Consider the following 25,497-nt stretch of genomic DNA (forward strand, 5'->3'; position numbering starts at 1 on the left):
CCTTTTCTACTCTAATTTGTAATTAAAGGCACAGGTCTAGGGGAACAACTGGAGTTTCACTACCAGGACAGAAACTGTCGCTTATTTTTTATTTAAATTTCATTACTGATTCAAAATTTTAAGTTATATACTAATGTGGAAATGTTCTGATAATGTTCTGAGCCTTATAATTCTCATAATGTGCTCCCGTGTATACTGTGCACCCACATTTCTGTGTGCATTATACACGGAATTATTATACCCATTATTATATCTGTGGTATGTAATCATTATACCCATTTATAATGCACATCCTCATTCTTCTGTCAAAAATTTGGGCAAAAAGTGCACACTATATATGGCAAAATATGGTAAATGACAACTGATAAGTTATTTATATAAAAACATACTTACTTCCTCTAAGGTTAGGTGAAAGGTTAATAGTTCTAAAGATAGGTACTTTTAAAAATTATAGTTTTTTTTATATTATAGATACAAGTACATGTTCATTCCTATAAAGTGCTTTTTATGGTACCTTAAAAATAGCCCTGGCTGAGTTGGTTAGAGCATTGTACAGATATGTGAAGGTTGGGGTTCCATCTCCAGTCAGGCTACATACAAGAATTTAGAACTCCAGTTGTCTCCCAGTGTTTTTTTTTATTATAATATATTGCAGGTGTCCTGCTTATAATTTTAATATGTCAGTGATACCAACAGGGTTTCTAAGAACAAAATGTATTGTTAGAATGGATTGTCTTTGATTATCTTCTTTAAAAATTTCAAAATCCGCCCTGGCTGGTGTAGCTCAGTGGATTGAGTCGCGAAGGCCAACGACGCCCCCCCAAAAAAAAAAAAAAAAAACATATTTTCCCAGTGGCATTATAATAGAGTGTGCAAGAGGCAACTACACATTGATGTTTCTCTCGCTTCCTCTCTCCCTTCCCCTCTGTCTAAAAATAAATAAATAAGATATTTTTTAAAAAGATTCTTAGTGTTTACTATTCTAGATCTTTCTCTATAACATGTTTTTGGGTGGGGTTTTTTTGGCTTGACTTTTTTTTCTTGTTATAAAAATATGTTAAAGATATACATACTACCTTACAATCTCATAATAAATGAGATTTCCAAGAAACATTTCCATAAACTTCTAATATAACTATGGTTATGAAAGTAGGTTAATATTAAAAATAAACAAAGCTATTGCTGTGTTGCAACAGTAACAAAGCATATAGCACATACTGAATGGAGTGCTCATTATAAATTATTTAGAGCATGTTAGAACACTCTTCTTAATGAAGATACTAGCTTAGATAATTGGTATCTAAGCACCTATTAGCAAGTTCTACAGCATACTGACTATAGATCCATCCTAATTTCAAAATAAACAGTGAAGATACAAACTATGATTAAGAAAACAGTTCAAAATGCTGATAATTACTAAAATATTAAAATATAGATAAATGTGGGGGTGAGAGAGGAGTTAAGGGGATAAACGGATTTAATAGAAAAATACCAAAAAAATGAAAAAAAAAAAAAGAAAAAAGCTGGTACTCATGGTGCACCTTTTGCATGGGTGGAGTACACTCTCCTCTTGTAGCTGAGCCTTGTTGCTGTTGGCAGGTCAATGGGAGGGATTTATCTAGGCCAGTCAGCTGCAAGCACTGGCTATGACCCCTGACCAATGACCTTCACCTTCCTTGGAAGATCAGCTGTGCAAGGGCAGGGTGGTGGTACTCCTACTGGTCTGTAGATGTCCACTTGGTGTGCAGGTTCTGGGGTTTCCTGGGTGGTGCAGACCAAGGTCAGCCCCCACCTGTGTTCTGCCTGGGGCCACTCTGCATGAGCTATAAACCAATCTGCAGATAGGTACTACTTGTGCTGGGCTTGGATTCCCAGCCTTAACTAAGCTATGAATTTAGGTTTCCTGCTGCTAGTGACAGACCTGGAGCCACTTAGCAAGAGGCATGGGGAAACTGGTGGCTCACTGAGGCCAGCTGTTACTCATTTGATAGGATTTAGGAAGACCAGCCATTCAAATGTAAAAGTCACTGTTAGCAGCTTTTAGGTGGGACTGGGTCTCAGGGGACTCCAGGGTGGAGCAAACTGTTAGCCAGGCTGATGGAGTCAGATAGGGCATCCACCTGCCAGCTCTGTGGGGGGAGGGTTCACAAAAGTGACAATGGCCTCTGTAGCCTTTCTGTCTGGGAGAAAGCTGTCCTCCAGGTCTCACCTTGATGCCAGACAGACACTCCAGTTCCGTTTTGTATGCCACCAGTGCCTTTCCAGCTGCTACTCAGTGGTGGAGCTCAGAGGGAGTGAATCTGAGTAATTCTGTGTGTGGGTTCTTTAAGGGGAACTGCTTGGGATTCCAGTAGTTTCCTCCACCAACTCAGTCCCTGCTGGTTTTTGCAGCCAGAAGTTATGGGGACTTATCCTCTTGGCACTAGAACCCTGGCATGGGGTTGGCACTCCTTGCTCCCAAAATATCCCTCCCCAATTTTTATCCAATACATGTGGATGTGAGACCAACCCATTCCATGTCTCCACTCCAATGTGGTTTCTTTAATTCCACAGCTGTCAGACTTCCATTCACCTTGATTTCTGACAGTTCTGAGTGACGGTTTTTCTATAGTTCAGTTGTAATTTGATGCGGTTGTACAAGGAGATCTTTGTTCACCTATGCCATCTTGACTGGAAGTCCTCATTTTTTTTTATCACTCACAAATGCATAACCATTTGAAGTATCTTAGGATATTGCTAACCTTTGGTAGAAGTGAGTACCTCTAAAAAGACACAGAGATGGATAACAACATTTTCTTGTGACAAATATTATAACTGATATACAACTGATACTTAGGCTCATTATAAAATTAATAGAGATTAGTCAGAAACAGAAAATTGTATATAAATTCACAACTAGTATTAATATAAATTATAAAAAGTCAAACACCAATAATTTGCTTGTTAAAATCATATTTGGGACTTCTGGAAATTTACTAGTACAGCAGTAACTTCCAGAGGCAAACAATCTCTGTAAAAAATGGAAACGCAGTATTTCCAAAGTTATGACTAAAGCTAATGAGATATTTTTATGAGTAGAAAATTATAATGGTGAAAGTTGTTAAAGACAAGAAAAATTCAATATATTCATTAGAAATTTGCCCTGGCTGGTGTAGCTCAGTGGATTGAGCGCGGGCCTGTGAACCAAGCAAGCACAGTTCGATTCCCAGTCAGGGCGCATGCCTGGGCTGCAGGCCAGTTCCCAGCAGGGGACACACGAGAGGCAACGATACATTGATATTTCTCTCCCTCTCTCCTTACCTTCCCCCTAAAGATAAATAAATAAAATCTAAAAAAAAAAAAAGAAAATTTTGGATTCCATGAATTATCTCATGTATCTCCACTTTTTTTTGATCATTTATCTACAACATAATATATAATGTATTCACAGAGTGTTTTAAGAAACACCACAGTAGATGAAAGAAAGAGAGAGAGAACACATAATAGTTACTTTTCTCATGTTGTTTATTGTCTACTGGGGGTTACAGATAAGGCATAAAAGCATTTTCAGTTTAGAGTAAGTGCTGTGCCAGAATTATGTTCAAAAGGCTCTGGCAGAAGCATCACCTAACCAATCTTACAAAAGGAGAAGATGGAAAAGGTAATGAGGCTTTTAGGAAATAAGAGCATTTTTGTGAATCTTGAAGAATGGATAGGTTAGCTAGGCTAAGAAAGGTAAAGGGCATTTCATGCATAGGTTACAGCAATCCTTAAGAAAGGTATGGAGGTAAGAAACACCCTTTGCATTTGAGAAAACTTAAAGTCATTCAGTACGGCATCACATTTGTGTTTTGGGAAGTATACTATAATAAGAGATTGGGCACTGCACAGCATGGTGTCAGATTAGAAAGAGGACTACTTATTAAGAAGCTGTTGCAATAATCTGGTTAAAAGATGAAGAAGGGAAGTGAGGAGATGTGGCTGAATAGAGTACACAGGGACATCAAAATAGTTTAAGTGCATTTAAGTGCATAGTTTAAGTGTATTTAAGTTTCTGAAGCACTGGGTCTTGATTAATAAGCAGAGCTCTCCTTGGTTTCTGTATTCCCATTGTTGGTTTTGACTCAGCATTAGAGGAGGCATACAAAAAAATGAGAAGGAAAATAAAACTGAGATTTGAAGAAGGGAGAAATGTTATCCTGAGTATAATACCTGGTTATTGTGGTTTCTAGGAACTCTTTTTTATGAAGTACATGATTACTACATTAAAACTTCCACAAAGCATCATGCTGACATTTTTGCAAAACACAAAAGATTTACAACAACTGTATTTTCTCATTTAGTTTCATGCAAGTTTACAAATAATATAAAATTATTAAATTGCCTGTTAATTTCATAAAAACTAATGCACTATAAACACAACATTTTTCTTACCAGAATGGAGTGCATTCCCATGTAAATTCTACTTAGGCAAACTAGGGAACACCAGCAGGGAATAAGAATCAGTCCATATATAAGAGGATACTAAAGGAGGAAAAAAAGTAAAATTAAATAAATTAGGCTAAATACAAACAAGCAAATTAAAAACAAATCACTATACTATAAAATTCCATGAAAACAAGAACTGTGAGTTTTTACTCTGCAATGTATATTCCAGAGCTAACCCTGAACATGGCACACAGCAGAGACATTCCAGAAATCCTTTTGCATGAATGAAATACTGTTTCCACGTTCTTCATTGGGGGAACTGACTCATTTTTGCTTCTACAGTAAAGATTCAATCACCAGCTACAGAAGAAAAACAGGTGGGAGACATACTCTTACTATGGCTACAATGCAAATGCCTCCGAAATAGTACCTGAGTCTGGCCCATTGAGGGTCCTCACTAACTGGGGGAGGCCGACTAGGCATTATCTCCCTCTCACTTCCAGTAGTAACTGCTATCTGCAATTCCTAGTCACATTTCCCCATTTCTTATTTTATTTATTTACTTATTTAATTTTAATTGTTGTTTAAGTATATTTTTCTGGCTTTTACTCCCATTCCAACCCACCTTCCCATACATTTCCCCATTTTGAATCAGTACCTTCTAATTTGTTTTCCACTTCTACTTCTCCACTAAAATTTCAAACGGTAACCTTACTGATAAAAAAATTTTAACAGGATACTGGAAGCAATAGACCATAAAAAGGAAAAAATAAAATGTAGACAAGTCTTGGTTTCAATGGCACTAGTTTAGAAGTTGGTTTTGACTCTCCTGGCATTAGAGGGGAGAAAGAAACAGTGGCTAGGCATGGTGGTAAACTTCTGAGGAAGGGGGAGGGCATATCTGAGACAGTTCAAGAATTTGAAGCCAAGGTGGTTCATTAAGAGGCGGTGTTGATAAAAAGTAGTTAAATAACCATTTAAGAAGAATGGTAAAGACTTAATACATATTTATAGCATTTTGACTTTTCCACTGCATTTAACATGACCTAACTTTCTTCGTACTCTTGATTTTTATAGTATCACCCTCTCTTGGTTCCCTTTTAACTATTTTTTCTGATTTCCACACAAGAATCCATATTCTTCTTCTTGTTCCTTATATATTGCTATAATAAGAATTCAGCTCAGCAGTTGGCTGCAGCTTTACCTTTTCTATTTTTTTAACCTTTATTTATTAGCATACTGCAGCCCCCGCCTGTGTTTTGCTCAGGGACACCCTGCCTGAGCTACAGAGCAATCTGAGAAGGCTGCTACTTGTGCTGGGCATGGAGATTCCCAGGCAAAGCCAAACTATGAATCTAGGCCGGCGGCTGTTAGTGCTGCACCTGGGCCATGTAGCAAGAGGTATGGGGGCTAGTGGCTCACTGAGCGTAGCCGTTTCTGTTTAAAAGGATTTAGAAGTTGTAAAGAATGAACCAACCACGTATATGGTAAAGTCACGGTAACAGCTGTAAGTTGGCAGGGCAAACAGTATTAGCCAGGTTGATGGAGTCTCAGATACTGCACCTGCATACTGGCTCTATGGCTTTGCCCTCCTTTCTGTTTAGGAGAAAGCTGTCCCCAAGCTCTCACCTTGAAGCCAGCCACTTCAGTTCCTCTGTATGCCACTGGTGCCTTTCAAGCTGCTACCCCAGTGCTCTGGCTCAGAGACAGTGAGTCTGAGTAACTCTGTGTGTGGGTTCTTTAAAAGAAACTGCTTGGGACTCCAGTAGTTTCTTCTACCACTCAATCCCTAATGGTTTTTTAGCAGCCAGAAGTTGTGGGGACTTATCTTCCTGGCACTGGAACCTTGGGCTGGGGGACCTAGTGTGGGGCTGGGACTCCTTGCTCCTGAGATATCCCTCTCATTTAAGTATGTTCCTCTCAAAATAAGTTTTGTTGGGGAGCTGAGATTTGGGGGCTAATTCATTCCCACAGCATAATAAAGCCTATCATAATTAAAACAGTAATGGAAAAAGGATAAAAAACTCAGAAGTGTGTGTGTGTGTGGGGGGGGGGGGGTTAAAGCAGTGAGTAAAAGACAGCCAATACAGGCCTGACTGAGAAGCAGAGATTTAAGGCAAGACTAGATGGGGCTGAGAGAATCAATCAAGCAGATACCCGAGGGAAGAATTTACCAGGCAAGAGAATCAGGTAGAAGAAGCAAGTCTCTAATAAGGAAATGTGACTGGCAGGAAGGCCAGTGTGGCCAGAGCAGAGAAAGCAAGTAGGAGGAGAGGTAAGAGGTAATGGGGGCCAAAGCAAGCAAAAGCTGAGAGCCCCCCTTGGGAAATTTGACTTTTATTGTGAATCAAATGGGGAGCTGTTGCAGGGTTTTGAGCAGAGCAGTGTCATGGTGGTTGCTATGTTGAGATTAGACAATAGTGGATCAAAAGTGGAAATAGGGAGACCAGTTAAAAGGCTGTTGGTATAACCTAGGAGAGAGGTAATGGTGGCTTCCGTCTCTGTATTAGACATTCAGGACTGTTTCATTTTTCTGTTAATTAAAGAACAAAGAAATACAAATAAACACTTAAAGGACACTTAGTAAAGTAAGTGTAGAGCCAAAAAAGAGAACAATAAACAAGAAATTCTCCATGCTAGCCTCTTCTCTTTTTGCACTTAGACCCTATAAAGAAGTAAAAATGTACAGAGTTATTGATGGAAATTACTTGTATACAAAAGATTGAAGAAAAAATTATTTAGAAAGTCTCAAAAGCTAGAGCTGAAGGTAGAGAAAAAAGGAGGGTTTTGTTGTAGGGACAATGAAACTGAATTTCACAACTCAATCCACATTAATTTGGGTTAACCATGCTCAAAGTACTTAAATGGGAGAATTAGAAATGCAACTAAGCTACACACAGAGGTTAAGAAAGAAGCTGCTAGCCTTTTTATTTTCCTTTTACCCTGTTTCAGAGCACTTTTAGAGTTTACTAGGGTAAGGTGTCTAGTTGGGAAAAGAATGAGTCACTGTTAATTCTTATTGATTGGCTGTTGTTTTTCAGCTATTAGTTTCTACTTTCAGAATATTTCCCCTAGATAATTTTTTCTGGAAACAAATACATTTGGAGGAATACCTAATCCAAGTCTGACTGCATGACTTTCATATTCATTCCCCACTGAATAATAAAATTCTGAATCACAAAGTATCAATGCAAAGAAGTATTTCATCAGTTAATTTTAAGCAGATAAAAAAAGATCACAGCCCTGGCTGGTGTGGCTCGGTGGATGGAATGCCAGCCTGCAAACCAAAGGGTTACTGGTTCAATTCCCAGTCAGGACACATGCCTGGGTTGCAGGCCAGGTCCCCAGTAGGGGGTGCATGAGAGGCAACCACACATTGATGTTTCTCTCCCTCTCCTTCTCCATCCTTTCCCCTCTCTAAAAATAAATAAATAATTTTTAAAAACAATCACAGATTTTAGAACTAAAGGAAATAACACAAACTAGATAAATTAGATAAAAGTAATAATTTAAAAGTGAATTCATAGCCCTGGCTGAATAGCTCAGTCTGTTAGAGCATCATCCTCATATGCCAAGGTTGTGGGTTCGATCCCTAGTCAGGGAACATACTTAAGTTTGCCAATTCTATTCCCAGACAGGACAGATATGGGAGGCAACTGACTAATGGTTTCTCTCTTTCTCTCTTTCCTCCCCCATTCCTCTCTCTCTAAAATCAATAAAAACATACCCTCAGTTAAGGATAAAAATTAAATTAAATTAAAAGAGTTTGTGGGGGGGACAAAGAATTATTCATAACAATCAGTTTACTTGGCGTATTGTTTATAAAATATCCAAATTGCATCTATATTTAATTTTCTATTACATTGTCTCTAGAAACAAATTTAGGACCACTATCCTCATTTAGATGTAACTGGAAGAAAAACAGACTTATGCAGAATTATCCTTCCCCCCAAAATACTGGAACTTATCACAAATATATAGAATATATATAGACCACTCCATTTTCGTCATCTTTGTTAGTTCTTCTTTTCTTACAAATCCTTAATGTTAGTGTGCTCCAGGGCTTAGTTCTAAGGACACTTCATTTCCCAATCTATACTCACTTCCTTAATGATCTTATAAATTACATATAATCCATATGTCCGTAACTAAAATTTCTGTGTCTAGTCGGGATCTCTCCTGAATGCGAGACCTGATTATCTAACTGCCATCTTGCTATGTCTACTTCAATATCTAACAGGCATCTCAAGTGTAACATGATCAAATCTGAACTCCCGATTTCTCTTCCATCTCCTCATCTGATCAGTTACTCCTGAGGCTATCTCCTTCTTAGCTAATGACTTCTTTACTATTGCTTAGGCCAAACATCTTGCTGTTATCTTTGACTTCCTCAATTCGTATCTATCATCTAATCCATTATCCTTCAAAATATATTGCACTGTTAATTGAAATCCCCATGGCAATCAGAAAGAAACTAAAAAATATACACAAAAGGAAATGAGAAGACAATCAAAATGGTATACTACAAAAAATATCAATTAAACACAAAAGAAAGCAGTAATGTAGGAAATAACAAAAAAAGGTATAAGACATACAGAAAAAAAATAGCAAAATGGCAGAAGTCATTCATCATCAGTGATTACTTTAAATGGAAATGGTTGAAATTTCCCAATCGAAAGCAGAGATTTGGCCCTGGCTGGTGTAGCTCAGTGGATTGAGAGTGGGCCTCACGTGAACCAGAGGATCGCGGTTCAATTCCCAGTCAGGGCACATGCCTGGGTTGCAGGCCACTTCCCAGCAAGGGACACACAAGAGGCAACCGTACATTGATATTTCTCTCCTTCCCTTCCCCTCTAAAGATAAATAAATAAAATCTTTAAAAAAGGCAGAGATTTGGAGAATGGATAAGGATACAAGATACAGCTATATACTGCCTAAAACGGCTCACTTTGGATCCAAAGACACAAATTTGTTAAAAGTGAACAACTGGAAAAACATATTCCATGCAAACAAAAAATGTAAGAGAGCTAGGTGTCTATACTAATATCAGACAAAATAGACTTTAAGCCAAAACTTTTACAAAGGACACAAGAACAGTATAGGCTGATAAAAGGTAAATTCATTAAGGAGATATAACAATTATAAACATGTTTATCAAGCAACAGAGGCCCAAAATAAATGATGGAAAACACTGACGGAATTAAAGAAATAAGACAGTGGAAAAGCCAGTTGCATCCGTGTTTAAAATCGACTATCCCACAGTCCTTTTCCTATGTTCGCTTAAGAAATGTTTTTAAAATTCTTCTGTAGCCTCAAGATTATTACACGTTTAATATTTTTCAGGCCTTTTGAAAAGTTCAAGCCAGCACTACCTGAGAATAGTTTAACATTTTCCTTACTCTGAGTAAATGACTAAATTTCCTTGACTTTCAGCCTCACAATACTGTTTACTATCCTTGCTTTCTTTTTCAATTGATTGTCATCTCAATTTAGTCACAAATTTAGCCACTTTTCCACCTTTTCCATAGCTTCATCATACACTTCAGCTACTACATTAGCATTTTCCTCACATACAACTAGGTGAATTTCCTCTTCCTTTTTCTGGGTGCACTATATTGTTGAGTCATTAACATGGCCAACAGAACAGTATCAGATGCCTGAATGAATCTTATCTAACATGTACATTTCCTTTGTAGAGCATATCACACCTTTCTTGTTTTAGGAACACCAGACAGCACTGCAGCACTGTGCTTGAGGACCGTTTTAAACAGCAAAACTACCACCACCAACAACAAAACACATGAAACAAGTGAAAAATATCAAACCAAACTGACTTTGAAGAGGATTCTTGTTTACAGTATAATAGCTGAAACAAGAAAGCAGAGCACTGCCTTGTTCAACCTCAGCTGGGAACATGAACACTAGGTGACGAACTTTTGCCTCTTTGCACATCTGTGAATGTACTGACTGTGGATTACAAATAAATTCTAACGAGTGGGTAAATTTACAAACATGCAATCCATGAATAATGAGTATCAACTGTATGCAAAATTAAACTTTTCTGAAGAAAACATAAGCCAATAAAAAATCACTAGGGAAATTATACACTACTTAGAGAGGAGCAAAAACAAAACACAACATACCAAAAAATACATAATGCAGTCACAGTAGCACTCAGAGGGAAATGGTAAGCAGTAGAGGCCTACATTAAAAGAAGTATCTCAGATCAGTCACAACTCTACACCTAAAGGACTAGAAAAAGAGGAGCAAACTAAATGCAAAGCTAGCAGTAGCAGGGAAATAAAATAATTTGAGTGAAGAAAAATAAAATAGAGACTAGGAAAACAAAGACAATCAACAAAACCAAAAGTTGTTTCTTTGAAAAGATTGATGAAATTGACAAACTTTTTTTGGCTGACACACACAAAAAGACAGAAGAGGCAAATAATCAATTTCAAAGATGAAAGTGGGGACATTACTATTGATCTTACAGAAGAAAAAGGATTATAAGGGAAAACTATGAAAACTGTATACCAACAAATTAGATAAACTATGAAATGGACAAATTCCTAGAAACACACAAATTGCCAAAACAGACTCAAGAAGAAATAGGAAGTCTAAATGGACTTATAACAATTTAAAAAATTAAATCTACTATCACAACCCTTTAAACAAAGACAGACCCAGGTCTAGATGGCTTCACTGGTGACTGGAAAAGTCAGCATTTGTGCTGCCTGTCACTACCAGAACCAATAAATAGAGACGAGGACTGAATCTTTACGAATGCTTTATTCAGATGCCAGTGATCTGAGAAGATGGTAGGTTATGTACCCTAAAAACTGTCTTAACATCTCACCTCCAGCTGACCTTTTTCATAAGGAGAAGAAAAGGGTAGGTAAGGGGTTTGGAAAAAAGGTTAGTCAGACAAGTTACAGTCTCAACAATTCTTTATCTGTGTCACTGGATGTTCCTTCCCAGGAACACAAAGGCTCAGAGAACCCCTGGGGCACAAAAGCTGAACTGCTTATCTGCCTCCTGGAGTCACATTGGTCATGTATTACAGTTCCTGGAACAACAACTTTCCACATGCAATAATCACTTATGCATATCAACTATAACTACAGTGGAAATCTTTAGCTCTTGAGTTCCCCTGTCAATTCTATCACACATTTAAAGATTTAACATCAGTCTTTCTCAAGCTCTTCCAAAAAATAGAAGAGGAGGGCACACTTCCTGATTCATTCCATGAGACCATTATCACCCTAATATCAAAGCCAGACAAAGACATCACAAGAAGAAATTGCAGAGGAATATCCCCTGTGAATACTAATGCAAATATCTTCTATAGTATTAGCAAACCAAATCCAACAGCACTTCTGGGGGGGGGGATCCAAAAAACCCAGAATTTATTTATAAAAAATTGTGTATTTATTCTCACATGTTTAAACTCAGTCACCTTCAAAGTACTCTCCCTCCGATGCAATACACCTATTTAGATGCTTTTTTCCACTGCTCAAAACTGATTTTGAACTTGTTGATTCTGATGCCTTTTAGTGCTTCTGCTGTTTTTTGTTTCACCTCTTCCACATCACCAAAATGTTTCCCTTTGAGGACTTTTTTCATCAGGGGAAACATAAAAAAGTTGCTCTGGGTAAGATTGGATAAATAGGGAGGGGAGAGGAGGGGGTCATGCCATTTGGTCAAAAATTACTGAACACTCAGTGCTGTGTGTGCAGGTACACTCATAAATAACCCATTGTGAAACAGGCAAATACATTGAAAGAATCTTCCACATAAATTCACCGAAGCCAAATGCAGCCCCTCATAACAATGCCAGTTGGTACATTGATACAGGTGGGTTCCAAGAACACTCACCTAGCAGGGGAAGCCTGTACTACAAGGGGCCCACCCTCTAGAAGATAATTCCAGGTTTTAGGGGGTCCCCTCTCACATCTTATCTCAAAAATAAGGGTCTTTAATTTATTTCTGTAATTTTTTGTAGTTTTCAGTGTACTAGTTATTCACTTACTTGGTTAAGTTTTACTCCTAGGTACTGTGTCCTTTTGGGTGCTATTGTAATTGAATTGTTTTATAAAGTTCCTTTTCAGATTGTTCATTGCTAGTGTATAGAAAATGAGCTTTTTAATCACATGATTATATCGATACTGAAAAAGCATTTGATAAAATCCAGCACCCATTTATGATAAAAACACTGAGCAAAGTGGGAGTAGATGGAGCATACCTCAACATCATAAAGAGAATATACAAGAAACCCACTGCCAATTATTATATGCAATGGGCAAAAACTAAAAGCTTTCCAACTAAGATCAGGAACAAGACAAGGGTGTCCACTTTCACCACTCTTACTCAACACAGTACTGAAAGTTCTAGCCACGACAATCAGACAAGAAATAAAAGACATCCAAATTGGAAAGGAGGAAGTAAAACTGCCACTATTCACATATAACATGTTACTGTACACAGAATACCTTATAGTCTCCACCAAAACCCTACTCAACCTCATTAAGTGAATTTCACAAAATAGTGGGATACAAAGTCAATATTCAGAAATTGATGTACATCGATATTCAAAAATTATTGTACACCAAAAATGAAACATCAGAAAGAGAAATTAAGGGGAAAATCCAATTTACTAGAGCAACAAGAAAAATAAAGTACCTAGTAATAAATTTAACCAGGGAGGTAAAAGACTTGTACTCAGAAAACTACAGAACACCGAACAAAGAAATTGAGAATGATACAAATAAATGGAAGCATATACCATGTGCATGGATTGGGAAAACAACATCATTAAAATGTCCATACTATCCAAAGCAATCTATAGACTTCAATACAATTCCTATTAAAATATCAATGGCATAGTTCACAGGTCTAGAACAAATACTGCAAAAATGTATATGCAATAAAAAAGAGCCTGAAAAGCCTCAGCAGTCTGACAGAGTCCTTGAGAAAGAACAAAAAAGGAGGCATCACAGTACCTGATATCCAACTATATGACAAGGCCACTGTAATCAAAACAGTCTGTTAATGGCATAAGAAGAGACACATAGATCAATGGAACAGAATAGAGAGCCCAGAGATAAACCCATGTCTCTATGGTCAATTAATATTTGACAAAAGGGGATATGAGCATACAATGGAGTAAAAATAGTCTCTTCAATAAATTGTGTTGGAAGAACTGGATTGATACATGCAAAAACAGGAAACTAGACCACTGACTTACACCATACACCAGAATAAAAGGCAAATACAAGTTGTGACACCATGAAGTCCTAGAAGAAAACATAGGCAGCAAAATTTCAGATATTCCACATAGCAATATGTTTGCTGATATGTCTCCTAGAGCAAGGAAAATAAAGGAAAAAAATAAATAAATAGGACTACATCAAATTAAAAACTTCTCCATGGCTAAAGAAACCATCATCAAAATGAAAAGGGAACTGACCATATGGGAGAACATATTTGCCAATGATGCATCAGACAAAGGTTTGATCAACAAAATACAAAGAACTCATATGACTCAACACCAAGAAGACAAACAATCCAATCAAAAAATGGGCAAAGGACCTGAATAGGCACTTCTCTAAGAAGGACATACAGATGGCCCCTGGACATATGAAAAGATGCTCAATATCACTAGTCATCAGAGAGATATAAATTAAAACCACGATGAGATTATCACCTCATATCTGGCAGAATGGCTGTCATTAATAAATCAACAAATAACAAGTGGTGACAAGGATGAGGGACAAGGGAACTCCAGTGCACTGTTGGTGGGAATGCAGACTGGTGCAACCACTGTGGAAAACAGTATGGAATTTCGTTAAAAAACTAAAAATGGAGCTGCCTTTTGACCCAGCAATTCTGCTGCTGGGAATATACCCTAAGAATTCCAAATGACCAATTCTAAAGAACTTAGGTGCCTCTATGTTCATAGCAACACTATTTATAATAGCCAAGTATTGGAAACAGCCTAAGTGCCCATCAGTAAATGAGTGGATCAAAAAACTATGGTACATTTACACAATGGAATATGACGCAGTAGAAAGGAGGAGCTCCTACCCTTCCTGACAACATGGATGGAACTGGAGAGCATTATGCTAAGTGAAATAAGCCAGTCAGTGAAAGAGAAACACCATATGATCCCACCTATAAGAGGATTCTAATGAACAAAATAAACTAATGAACAAAACAGAATGAGCAGACTGTTGGAACAGACTGACAGTGACCAGAAAGGAAGGTGAAGGAGAATAAAGGTGGAAAGAAGTGGAAGGGACTGGTCAAACAACATATATGAATGACCCACGGATACGAACAACAGTGAGGGGATTGACTGCTGGAGCGTGGGGTGGACTGTGTAAAGGAGAGCATAGGAGGGAACAACTGTAATAGAGTAACAATAAATTTTTTTTAAAGGAACAGCTTTTAGGTGCTAGATCTTGTACCTTGTAACTTTGCTGAATTCATTTATTAACTGTAAAAGAAGTGGATAAATGAATATGGATTTTTTGAGATTTCTTATTTTTAAGATCATGTCATTTGTTGCCCTGACCAGTGTGGCTCAGTTGGTTGGGTGTCAACCTGCAAAGCAAGGGGTTGCTGGTTTGATTCCCAATTGCAACGCATGCCTGGTGGTGGGTTCCATCCCTGGTTGGCTCATGTGAAAAAAGGCAACTGATGGATGTTTCTCTCCCTCTCCCTTCCCCTCCCTCTAAAAATAAATTTAAAAATATTTTTAAAAGGAAAATATTTTTTAAAAAAGATCATGTCATCTGTAAACAAAGAGTTTTACTTCTTCCCTTCCAATTTAGATGTCTTAATTACTTTGGTTAGAAGTTACTATATACAATGTCAGACAGCAGTGGTAAGAGGTAGACATCCTTGCCTTGTCCCTAATCTTGGGGAGAAACCTTTCAGTCTTTCCCCATTGAGTACAATGTTATGTGTAGATATTTCATAAATGCCCATTATCCTGTTAAGGAGATTCCCTTCTATTCTTAGCCTTCTGAGTGCTAGATGATCAGAGGTGTGTGTGTGTGTGTGTGTGTGTGTGTGTATTTTTTTATATAACAACCAGCATATTATGAACTGTATTTGCTATACTGAAGGCAAAAACAAACAAAACAAAAAAAGTAATCAAAATAGCATGTTTTCCTTCATGGCACTTTCCACACTGGTCGGCTAATGTAGAATAATATATGGGTTCAAATAGGTAAAACAAAAAGTAACCTATATCCAGTCATTTAATGTACATATTACTGATAAAAATGTGAACTGAAACATTTTCAACTTAATCTATTCTTTTGACCTCTTCACATCTAATGTCATCTTAGTTACTTACTGTTTCTCTTCTAAACTTAAGTCACAAGTATCAGTTTAACAATAGAACTCGTCACATAAATATTAATAATTTTAAATACATTTCATATTTCAAATCATAATAAGGAAAGTACTACTTACTACCATACTAGTTGATGTAGCCTTATGTTAACAAAATAGGATCCATTTCTCAATTCCTATTATAGGGAAGGGATTTGTAAGGAAAGAAAGAGAAAGGCTATATGTTACATCATTTTAGAGCTGCAGGCAGACCATAGTTTCCCAGATAGTTAAGAACAAGAAATTCCTGATTGCCTCTGCAGAAACCAGAGCAAAAACAAAAGAAACAGTAAGTCCAGTTTCCCATACAGTTTTCAATTCATTAATTCATTCCAATTACAACCTATCAAATACCTTTTAAACCTGTCTCTTGGATAATCTAGCTCTATTTGTTACAAGGCACTAGAAAACTTCTCCAGTGCCTAGTGTGGATTCTGTGGTAACTTATTTTTCAAAAAATCCCTATTTGAATCTCCTGGGTTGGGAGTAAATCTAGTTTGGGGTGACAACAGCTCTTCTGGAGCTGCTTGGGCACTTTGGAAGAGTAAGTAGAATAGGAGCAATCAAGTACAGTAATTTCCAACATGCAAAGACATTATAATAGAAAACTCAAATTCTGTCTTTTCCCCATTGTCAAATTTATAACCATTCTGTATGAGCCCTAGCTTCTATTTTTTAAAGTCAGAACTAGAAAGACTAGAAAGGATGATGTCTTTCCCCTTCTCCTCTGTGACAGAAATCTGACCAACTTCTCTCTCGCTTTTGTACACATATGTTGCACTGCCCTCTACTTTATTCTCTCTCTACTTAAAATCCTACCTAATCTCTCTCTACCTGTTAAATAGACCAACTGGCTAGAATTTTTAAAGCCAAAATTCAATTCTAGGTAGATGTCAGAAGAAATTAATGTGGATTTGTCCTTTACTGAAATGTTAATAGAGAAAATAATTTTATTTAACATACAACTACTATGTACCAGGTGCTATGTTTCAAGCTTTACAAGTACTAACCCATTTAATCACCAGAACAACCCTATGGGGTAGATATTCTAATTTAAATTAAACTGAGGCAAAGAGAGGCCCAATCGGACAGATATATATTGAGTTACAGAGCTGAGATTCAAACAATGAAAGTCCGATTACTGAGTTTGAGCTCAACCACTATGCTAAGCTGACCTTCATGTATAAACTGTGTTGTTTGTATCGCCAGGATCAAGCAGATTATCACTCAGTTATTTTTTAATTAGGTTTTTCTTATAATGGAGACTAGGTACAAATTTCACTTAATTAGAGATATGAGATCTTAAAGGTATTAATTCCACACTGCTCTTTTTACAGATGAAGAAACAGATCCAGGGAGTGCTAAATAACATTTTAGTATTATATTCTAGTGGTCTATTCTAATGCCTTTTACAATTTAACATGCTTATTACTTTACACTTTACGCTTTTATCATTACAAATAGGTAATCATTGATAGGAGTTCCTGGTTTCTGTTTTCTTTTTCTTAGAGAATGTTGACCTTTATCTGCTGAATTTATGTATATCCTCAAATTCAATTTTTGAACTGAATCTTTACTTAAATTCAATCTTTAGATCTTATCAAAAGAGAAAGATTTGCCAGCCTTCACATTATTTTCAAATTCATAAAAATTTACCAAACCCAAAACAGTTCACAGAACCTCCTAGATGCTTTTAACTTCATACCAGCACCTAATCGTCTCACTGCACATCCTGCTACAGTAACACTTATCTAAACATTTCCTTCGGTTATTCTACCCAACAGTTTTACTTTCACTGATATGCTTTCCTTAACTATCAACCACACATAATCAGAATTATTTTTTATATTATGGCATTTTCTACTGATATTCATAGAAGTTAGTAAAAGAAGTCAATAAAATTACTTGAAATTAAAGTAATTACAAAAACTATTTTTACTAGAATTAAAATTTTTCAGAGTAATTTAAATATGGGACAAAGGCAGACACCCCCCAAAATTACATTTTGAATTCAAGGAATGGATAGTATATATGTAAACAACATTTGACAAGGATAACACATTAATGATATATGTGCCTTGTTCATACACTGCTAGTTTAATGAAAATTGATGCAACCTTTCTGGAAAGCATTTTTGTCTATACATAAAAGAGCTCTAAATGTTCTAAATGCGTACACATTGACCCAGTAATCTCTCTCCTAGAATTCTTTTTTTTTCTTTACAGTGTGTACAGGTAAGCCCTGGCTGCCTCCATACCTCAACCCACTCCCAGGAAGACCAAAAAACCTTCACGCATCTCAAGGTGAGGACAAAAGGGGGAGCCATGATGGCTGACCATTCAAAATACAACAAAAAGGACAAGTATTAAGGTGAAGATAAAAAAAATTTGGATTACATAATTTACACAAAACAATGCTATCATCCCTCCCCTGTGTGGATGCTGGCAAGGGCTGGCCCTTCTTAGGGAGAAGTGGGTATCTTTGGAGAAGGCAAGGGACTTCCTGTAACAATGCATCTCACGGATATTTGGAATGACTACTTTAAAAAATGAACACTGTACAATCAAAGTCCTTGGCCACACTATAGAACTTTGGGGATGCTCGCTCCAATGGACTGCTGTCACCTTCACTGTTCCAGTTTTTAAATCCTGAGTCAAGCACCAGAAAAAAAATCAAACAAACAAAGCCATATGGATCTTATATCATTTTCTGCTTCTGCCAGTGCAAATTAGGTTTTATAAAGAAAGAGTGTAATCAACTAAGTAACCGTTTGTCTAAAGCATTTGCTGTAGTCAATGGAGGGGCGGGGCTTGTCACACTCCTGCTTGCTGATCCACATCTGCTGGAAGGTGGAGAGGGAGGGCAGGATGGAGCCACGGATCCACATAGAGTACTTGTACTCAGGGAGCGCACTGATTTTGATCATCATGCAGTGAGCCAGGGCTGTGATCTCCTTTTGCATCCTATTGGTGATGCCTGGGTACATGGTGGTCCTGCCACAGAAGTCCTCATGGATGTTAATGTCACACTTTATGGTGGAGTGGAGGGTAGTTCTGTAGCTGCCATAGGATTCCATGCCCAGGAAGGAAGCCTGGAAGTGGGCCTCTGGGCAGCAGAACCTCTTGTTGCCAGTGGTGATGGCTGGCCAGTGGGGCAGCTTATAGCTCTTCTCCAGGGAGGAAGAAGATACAGCCATGGTCATCTCCTGCTTGAAGTCCAGGGCAATGTAGCCCAGCTTCTTGATGTCACATATGATTTCTCACTCGGCTGTGGTGGTGAAGCTGTAGCCACGCTCCTTAAGGAGCTTCATGAGGTAGTCAGTCAGGTCCTGACCAGCCGGGTCCAGATGCAGGATGGCACGAAGGAAGGCACAGCCCTTGCACATGGACACACTGTGGGTCACCCTGTCACCACCACAATGTCAGTGGTGCAGCCAGAGGTATACAGGGACAGCATGGCCTGGATGGCCACATACATGGCGGGTGTGTTGAAGGTCTCGAATATGATCTGGGTCATCTTCTCACAATTGGCCTTAGGGTTCCAGGGGCCTCAGTGAGCAGGATGGGAGCTCCTTTGAGGGCCACATGCAGCTCACTGTGATGCCAGATCTTCTCCATGTCGTCCCATTTGGTGACAATGCCATGTTCAATGGGGTACTTCAGGGTCAGGAAGCCTCTCTTGTTCTGGGCCTCATCGCCTACACAGGATTCCTTCTGGCCCATGCCCACCATCATGCCCTGGGGCCAGGTGGCATCCCACAATGGAGGGAAAGCTGGCCTTACACATACTGGAGCCACTGTTGACCACAAGTGCAGCAGTATCATCACCCATGACAAGCTGGAGGTGGAGTAGACCAGCAAAGGTGGAAGAGCGGTGGAGGCAAGAGGCCTGTGCCAGTGGGTGGACAAAATCTTAGCAGTTTTCCTAAAATTCTCTACTAATTCTATACTATTAGATGAGCCAAAAAGTACATTATGATTTTTTTCTGTAAAATAAGATATATTTACATTTTTCATTTTCACAATAACTTTATTGATTTGGATATTTTGAGTATGTTGGCTATCTCCTGCTATTGGCTTCTAGTAGGTAGAGACCAGGGGTGCTGCAAAACATCTTCCAATGCAGGACTTCTGGCCAAGATGGAGGCATACATGGAAACATAGTGCCTTCTCGCACAACCAAATTTAAGGACAACAAAGATTTTGAAACAAAAATACAACCAGAACAGACAGAAAACTGAACTGTACTGAAGTCTAACAACGACTAACCATTCATCCAGACTGGTAAGAGGAGCAGAGTCGGTGGCTGGAGGAAAGGGGTCCCGACGGAAAAAAGCAGTGGCTGGAACCAGGGCGCAGGGAGGAAATGAGCAAACCCAGTGAGGCGCGCAAGGCGGTTGGCTGACCGTGGACACACATTTGCTCACAGATAAACCAGGCAAAAAACGGGCAGTGAGATAAACTGCGCAACCCAGGGCCCCAGCAAGGGGAAATAAAGCCTAAAAGCACCAATTAGAAAAACTTGCAGGGGTTGAGGTGCTGGGAGAGACTCCCAGCCTCACAGGAGAGTCCACTGGAGAGACCCACAGGGTCCTAGAATGTATACAAGCTCACCTACCCGGGGAACCAGCACCAGAAGGGCCCAAATTGCTTGTGGGAAGTGACAGAGGGGACTGAAATCCAAGAGAGAGCAGAGCAAGCACCATTGTTCCCTCTCTGACCCTTCCCCCACATACAGTGTCACAACCAAACCACCTGGGTTGACTTGCCCTAGTGAACACCTAAGGCTCCGCCCTTCAGTAACACCCACGACCTGACCAAAAAATTATGGCTCAATTGGAAGAACTAATCAAAGCTCCAGAGCCAATACTTTTAAACAACCAAAATATAGCCAACCTATCAGATGCATAATTCAAAATACTGGTGATCAGGATACTCACAGAACTGGTTGATTTTAGTCACAAATTAGAGGAACAAATGAAGGCTAAACTAAGTGAAATGAAGGAAAATGCACAGGAAACCAATAGTGATGGAAAGAAAACTGGGACCCACATCAATGGAGTGGACCAGAAGGAAGAAAGAAACAACCAAACAGAAAAGAATGAAAAAACAAGAATTCAAAAAAATGAGGAGAGGCTTAGGAACCTTCAGGGCATCTTTAAACATTCCAACATCTGAATTATAGGGGTACCAGAAGGGGAAGAGGAACAGCAACAAGTAGAAAACTTATTTGAACAAATAATAAAGGAGAACTTCTCCATTCTGGCAAAGGAAATAGACTTCCAGAAAGTCCAGAAAGCTCAGAGAGTCCCAAAGGAGGCATACATGGAAACACTGGACCCAAGGAAGCAGTAACAAAGGCTCATCATAATTACGTTACCCAAAATTAAAGATAAGCAGAGAATCTTAAAAGCAGCAAGAGAAAAGGAGACAGTTACCTACAAAGGAGTACCCATCAGACTGTCAGCTGATTTCTCAAAAGAGACCTTATAGGCAAGAAGGGGCTGGAAAGAAGTATTCCAAGTCATGAAATGCAAGGACCTACATCCAAGAGTGCTCTATCCAGCAAAGCTTTCATTTAGAATGGAAGGGCAGATAAAGTGCTTCTCAGATAAGTTCAGGGAGTTCATCATCACCAAGCCCTTATTATATGAAATGTTAAAGGGACTTATCTAAGCAAAAGAAGGTAAAAAATACGAACAGTGCAAGGCCAGCAAATTCATGTTATTAATAAACACACCTAAAACAAAAGCAAACTAAGCAGACAGCTAGATCAGGAGCAGAGCCACAGAAATGGAGATCACTTGGAGGGTTAGCAACGGGAGTGGGAAGAGGAGAAGGTACAGAGAATAAGTAGCATACACGGTGGGGAGAAAATAGACAGGGGGAGGGCAAGAGTAGTGTGGGAAATGTAGAAGCTAAAGAACTTATGACATACAGACATGAACTAAAGTGGGGGGAATATGGGGGGAGGGGGTGTGCAGGGTGGAAGGGAATGAAGGGAGGGAATGTAACAATGGTAATGGCATAACCAATAAATATATATATTTTAAAACCACATATTCCAATGCATAAGACTGCCCCACAGCAAAGAACTATTTGGCCAAACTTTCAATAGTACCAAGAGACTTTGCAAACCACTTTTGACACATTCGATCAGTCACAGCACTATCTCTATACACTGCACAAATGTTTTCTTATGTTTCAATTGCACTTTTGCCTTTCTTGAAATAATAAAACATAATACGCTGACAATGTTGCATGTTTCCTTCCATCTTCAATATTAAAATGGCTGTAGAAAAATTTACCAATTTTGATAAGTTTTTAAAAAAATGTCTTTAACAGGAACATAATCAACAAAAGAAAAAAGCAAACAAAATATAACTGGAGACACTGAAATTAACAACAATCTAACAATAGCCAGAGGGAAGGGAGAGGGGTCAATAGGGGAGAGGGTTTTCAGGAATTGCTATAAAGGACACATGGACACAACCAAGGGGGAGGGTGGAAGCAGGGAGAAAGGTGGGTTTGGCTGGGGTTGGGGGGAGTGGTGGAGGGTAAAGGCAGACAACTGTAATTGAACAACAATAAAATAATTTTTTTAAAAATGCATGCTGATAGGACAAATGTCACAACACAATTTAACAAAATTGTTTCAAATGAAGTTAAACACAACTAAGCACCACTAGAGCCATTGTAGGAAAAAATCTTAACGGACTTTTTGGCCAACCCCAAAAGTACTATGGACAAGCAGTGTAACACAGTAGTATAGCGTCATTTTGCAGCCAAACCTCCTGGGTTTGAATCAACATTATGTACTGGCCGAGTCATCTAGGGCAAGTTACCTGACTTCCTTCTGCCTCAGTTTCTTCCACAAACCAGAGATAATAATCATAGGATTTTATGGATATTAAAAAAGTTAAGTTAGAGGACTTCCGACAAGATGGAGGTGTAGGTGGAAACACTTTGCTTCCTCGCACAACCAAATCTAAAAACAACAAAGTTTTAACAACAATAAATGCAACCAAACCACACAGAAAATCAAACAATATGGAGTCCGAAAATAACGAACCCCTCAGCTAAACCGGTGAGAGGGGCGAAACCAGCAGCAGATCTTTCGGGCGAAAAAAATCCCCTGACCCGGGTGGTGCGCAGGCAGCCAAGGGCGTGATCCCAGGTGCGGGCTAGCTACAGGCGGCCCCAGGGAAGGTGCGTGGCTGGCTGTCTGCAGTCGGTCTCACATTTGCTCGCAGATAAACCAGTGAAGATACGAGCGTTGAGACAGATCTTGCAGGGCCCGGTGCAGGGCAGTGGGCTCGCACATTTGTGCTCAGATAAACAGGCCGGGGCGAGTGGTGAGGCAGACTGGACAAGCAGAGAGGACATCCATTGCTCCCTCTCTGACCCTGCCCCCACATACAGCATCACAAACCAGCGATTTGGGTGGCCCCGCCCTGGCGAACACCTAAGGCGCCTCTTCTCATATGTAACAGGCACAAACAGATCAAAACATGGCTCAAGAACAATTCAGAGCCTCATAGCCCCAGAGCCAATAAATCTAAGCCATAAAGAAATAGCTAAACGTTCAGATGCACAGTTCAAAACACTGGTGATCAGGATCCTCACAGAACTGGTTGATTTTAGTCACAAATCAGAGGAACAAATGAAGGCTAAACTAATTGAAATGAATGGTAATGCACAGGAAACCAATAGTGATGGAAAAGAAACTAGGACGCAAATCAAGGGAACAATCCAGAAGAAAGGAAAAAAATGACCTAACAGAAAAATATGAAGAATCAAGAATTCAAAAAAATGAGGAGAGACTTAGGAACCTCCAGGACATCTTTAAATGCTCCAACATCTGAATTATAGGGCTACCAGAAGGAGAAGAGGAACAGTCATGAGTGGAAACCTTATCTGAACAAATAATAATAAGAGTACTTCCCCATTCTGGCAAAGGAAATAGACTTGCAGGAAATCCAGGAAGCTCAGAGATTCCCAAAGAAGTTGGACCCAAGAAGGAACACACCAAGGCACATCACAATTGCATTAGCCAAGATTAAAATGAAGGAGAGAACCCTAGAAGCAGCAAGACATAAGGGGACAGTCACCTACAAAGGAGTTCCCATCAGACTGTCAGCAGATTTCTCAAAAGAGACCTTACAGGCAAGAAAGGGCTGGAAAGAAGTATTCCAAGTTATGAAATCCAAAGACCTACATCCAAGATTGCTCTATCCAGCAAAGTTTTCATTTAGAATGGAAGGACAAATAAAGTGCTTCTCAGATAAGGTCAAATTCAAGAAGTTCATCATCACCAAGCCCTTATTATATGAAATGTTAAAGGGACTTACCTAAGAAAAAGAAGATAAAAAAGATGAACAGTGAAAGGACAGCAAACTCACAGTTAGTAACAACCACACCTAAAACAAAAGCAAATTAAGAGGACAGCTAGATCAGGAGCAGAACCATAGAAATGGAGACCACATGGAGAGTTAGCAACAGGGGAGTGGGAGAAGAAGGGGGGAGAAGGTACAGAAAATAAGTAGCATAGACAGTAGATAGAAAATAGACAGGGGGGAGGGTAAGAATAGTAGGGCAAATAAAGAATCTAAAGAACTTGAGACACGTGTTCATGAACTAAAGGGGGGGAATGGTGGGGGAGGGGTGTGCAGGGTGGAGGGGAACGAAGGGAGGAAATAGAACAAATGTAATGGCATAATCAATAAAATAAAAAATATATTAAAAAAGAAAAGAAATGAAGAAAAAAGTTATTTAAGGCATTAAAAATACAAAATTAGTGTTTATTTATTGTTGAGTAAAAGAAAAGGAAAATCTCCATAGTATATTTCTTTTTTTTTTAAGATTTTTAATTTATTTTTAGAGGGGAAGGGAAGGAGAGAGGAAGAGAAATATCAATGTGTGGTTGCATTTCATGCGTCCCCTGCTCGGAAATGGCCTGCAACCCAGGCATGTGCCCTGACTGGGAATCGAACTACCATCCTTTGGTTTGGAGGCCCACACTCTATCCACGGAGCCACACCAGCTGGGGCTCCATAGTATATTTCTAAATAAAAAAACAAGCAAACAAAAAAACCAAGGTAAAGAACAGTATGAAAAATAAACTACATAAATATATGTCCACAAAAGTAAAGACTATCGAAGGCTAAACAAGACAGGAAAACAGTAAATCCCTCTGGAAAAGAGATCCTGTTATCTGTGGAACAGGAAAAGAGAAATGTACTCTCCTCCTCATATTTTTATGTAAATAGGTTTCTACAATGTATTACCTATTCAAATAAGGAAATAAAATTAATTTTAAATCAATAATTAACAATAGCACTTACAAAGTCAGAAAAAAAATGTGCATTTTGAACACAAGTATCACTCTAGGTAAAAAGAAATCAAGTAGTAACAATTTGATTGTTTTTTCAAAAATTTGATCTTTAATAAACTGTTTCTTGCCAGAATTACTACAGTGGTCAGTTTCCCTTGGCTCCTAAAGCATTTTCTGGTCTTCGTCATTTGTGACCTACTTTTGTAACTCTTACATCTTGCCTTTCTTCCTTTTATTTTTTCATGTTCTCAGAGATATCCTCCTTTATTATCTACAATAAACTGTATTTTGACAGAATATCTCACATGCTTTTCTCTTCCAAAGCTCTCACTATGTCTATTGAATTTTTTATTTATG

The 25,497-nt window shown here is 38.6% G+C and overlaps 1 protein-coding gene, 1 long non-coding RNA gene and 1 pseudogene across 3 annotated transcripts in view; 1 reads left to right on the forward strand and 2 right to left on the reverse strand.

Annotated features, from left to right (window-relative positions):
* The window catches only part of LOC128628579 (uncharacterized), a 67,586-nt gene that overhangs the window by 38,209 nt on the left and 3,880 nt on the right, over positions 1-25,497 (forward strand). The window contains exon 3 of the long non-coding RNA XR_008392999.1: positions 18,033-18,110. This is a non-coding gene — a long non-coding RNA (uncharacterized LOC128628579). The remainder of the gene's footprint in view (positions 1-18,032; positions 18,111-25,497) is intronic.
* Positions 1-25,497, reverse strand: part of SGPP1 (sphingosine-1-phosphate phosphatase 1) — a 44,037-nt gene that overhangs the window by 9,822 nt on the left and 8,718 nt on the right. Inside the window, exon 2 of one of the 2 annotated variants that reach the window (XM_037126014.2) lies at positions 4,414-4,503. The exons of the other annotated variant lie outside the window; for it this stretch is intronic. Coding sequence (XP_036981909.2) covers positions 4,414-4,503 — 90 coding nt within the window. The remainder of the gene's footprint in view (positions 1-4,413; positions 4,504-25,497) is intronic. 2 annotated transcript variants of the gene reach the window in all.
* Positions 18,103-20,511, reverse strand: LOC119034867 (actin, cytoplasmic 1-like; annotated as a pseudogene).

This window comes from Artibeus jamaicensis, unplaced genomic scaffold (assembly GCF_021234435.1).
Source record: "Artibeus jamaicensis isolate MK-2021 breed Jamaican fruit bat unplaced genomic scaffold, CSHL_Jam_final contig_851, whole genome shotgun sequence".
Taxonomy (NCBI): Eukaryota; Metazoa; Chordata; class Mammalia; order Chiroptera; family Phyllostomidae; genus Artibeus; species Artibeus jamaicensis.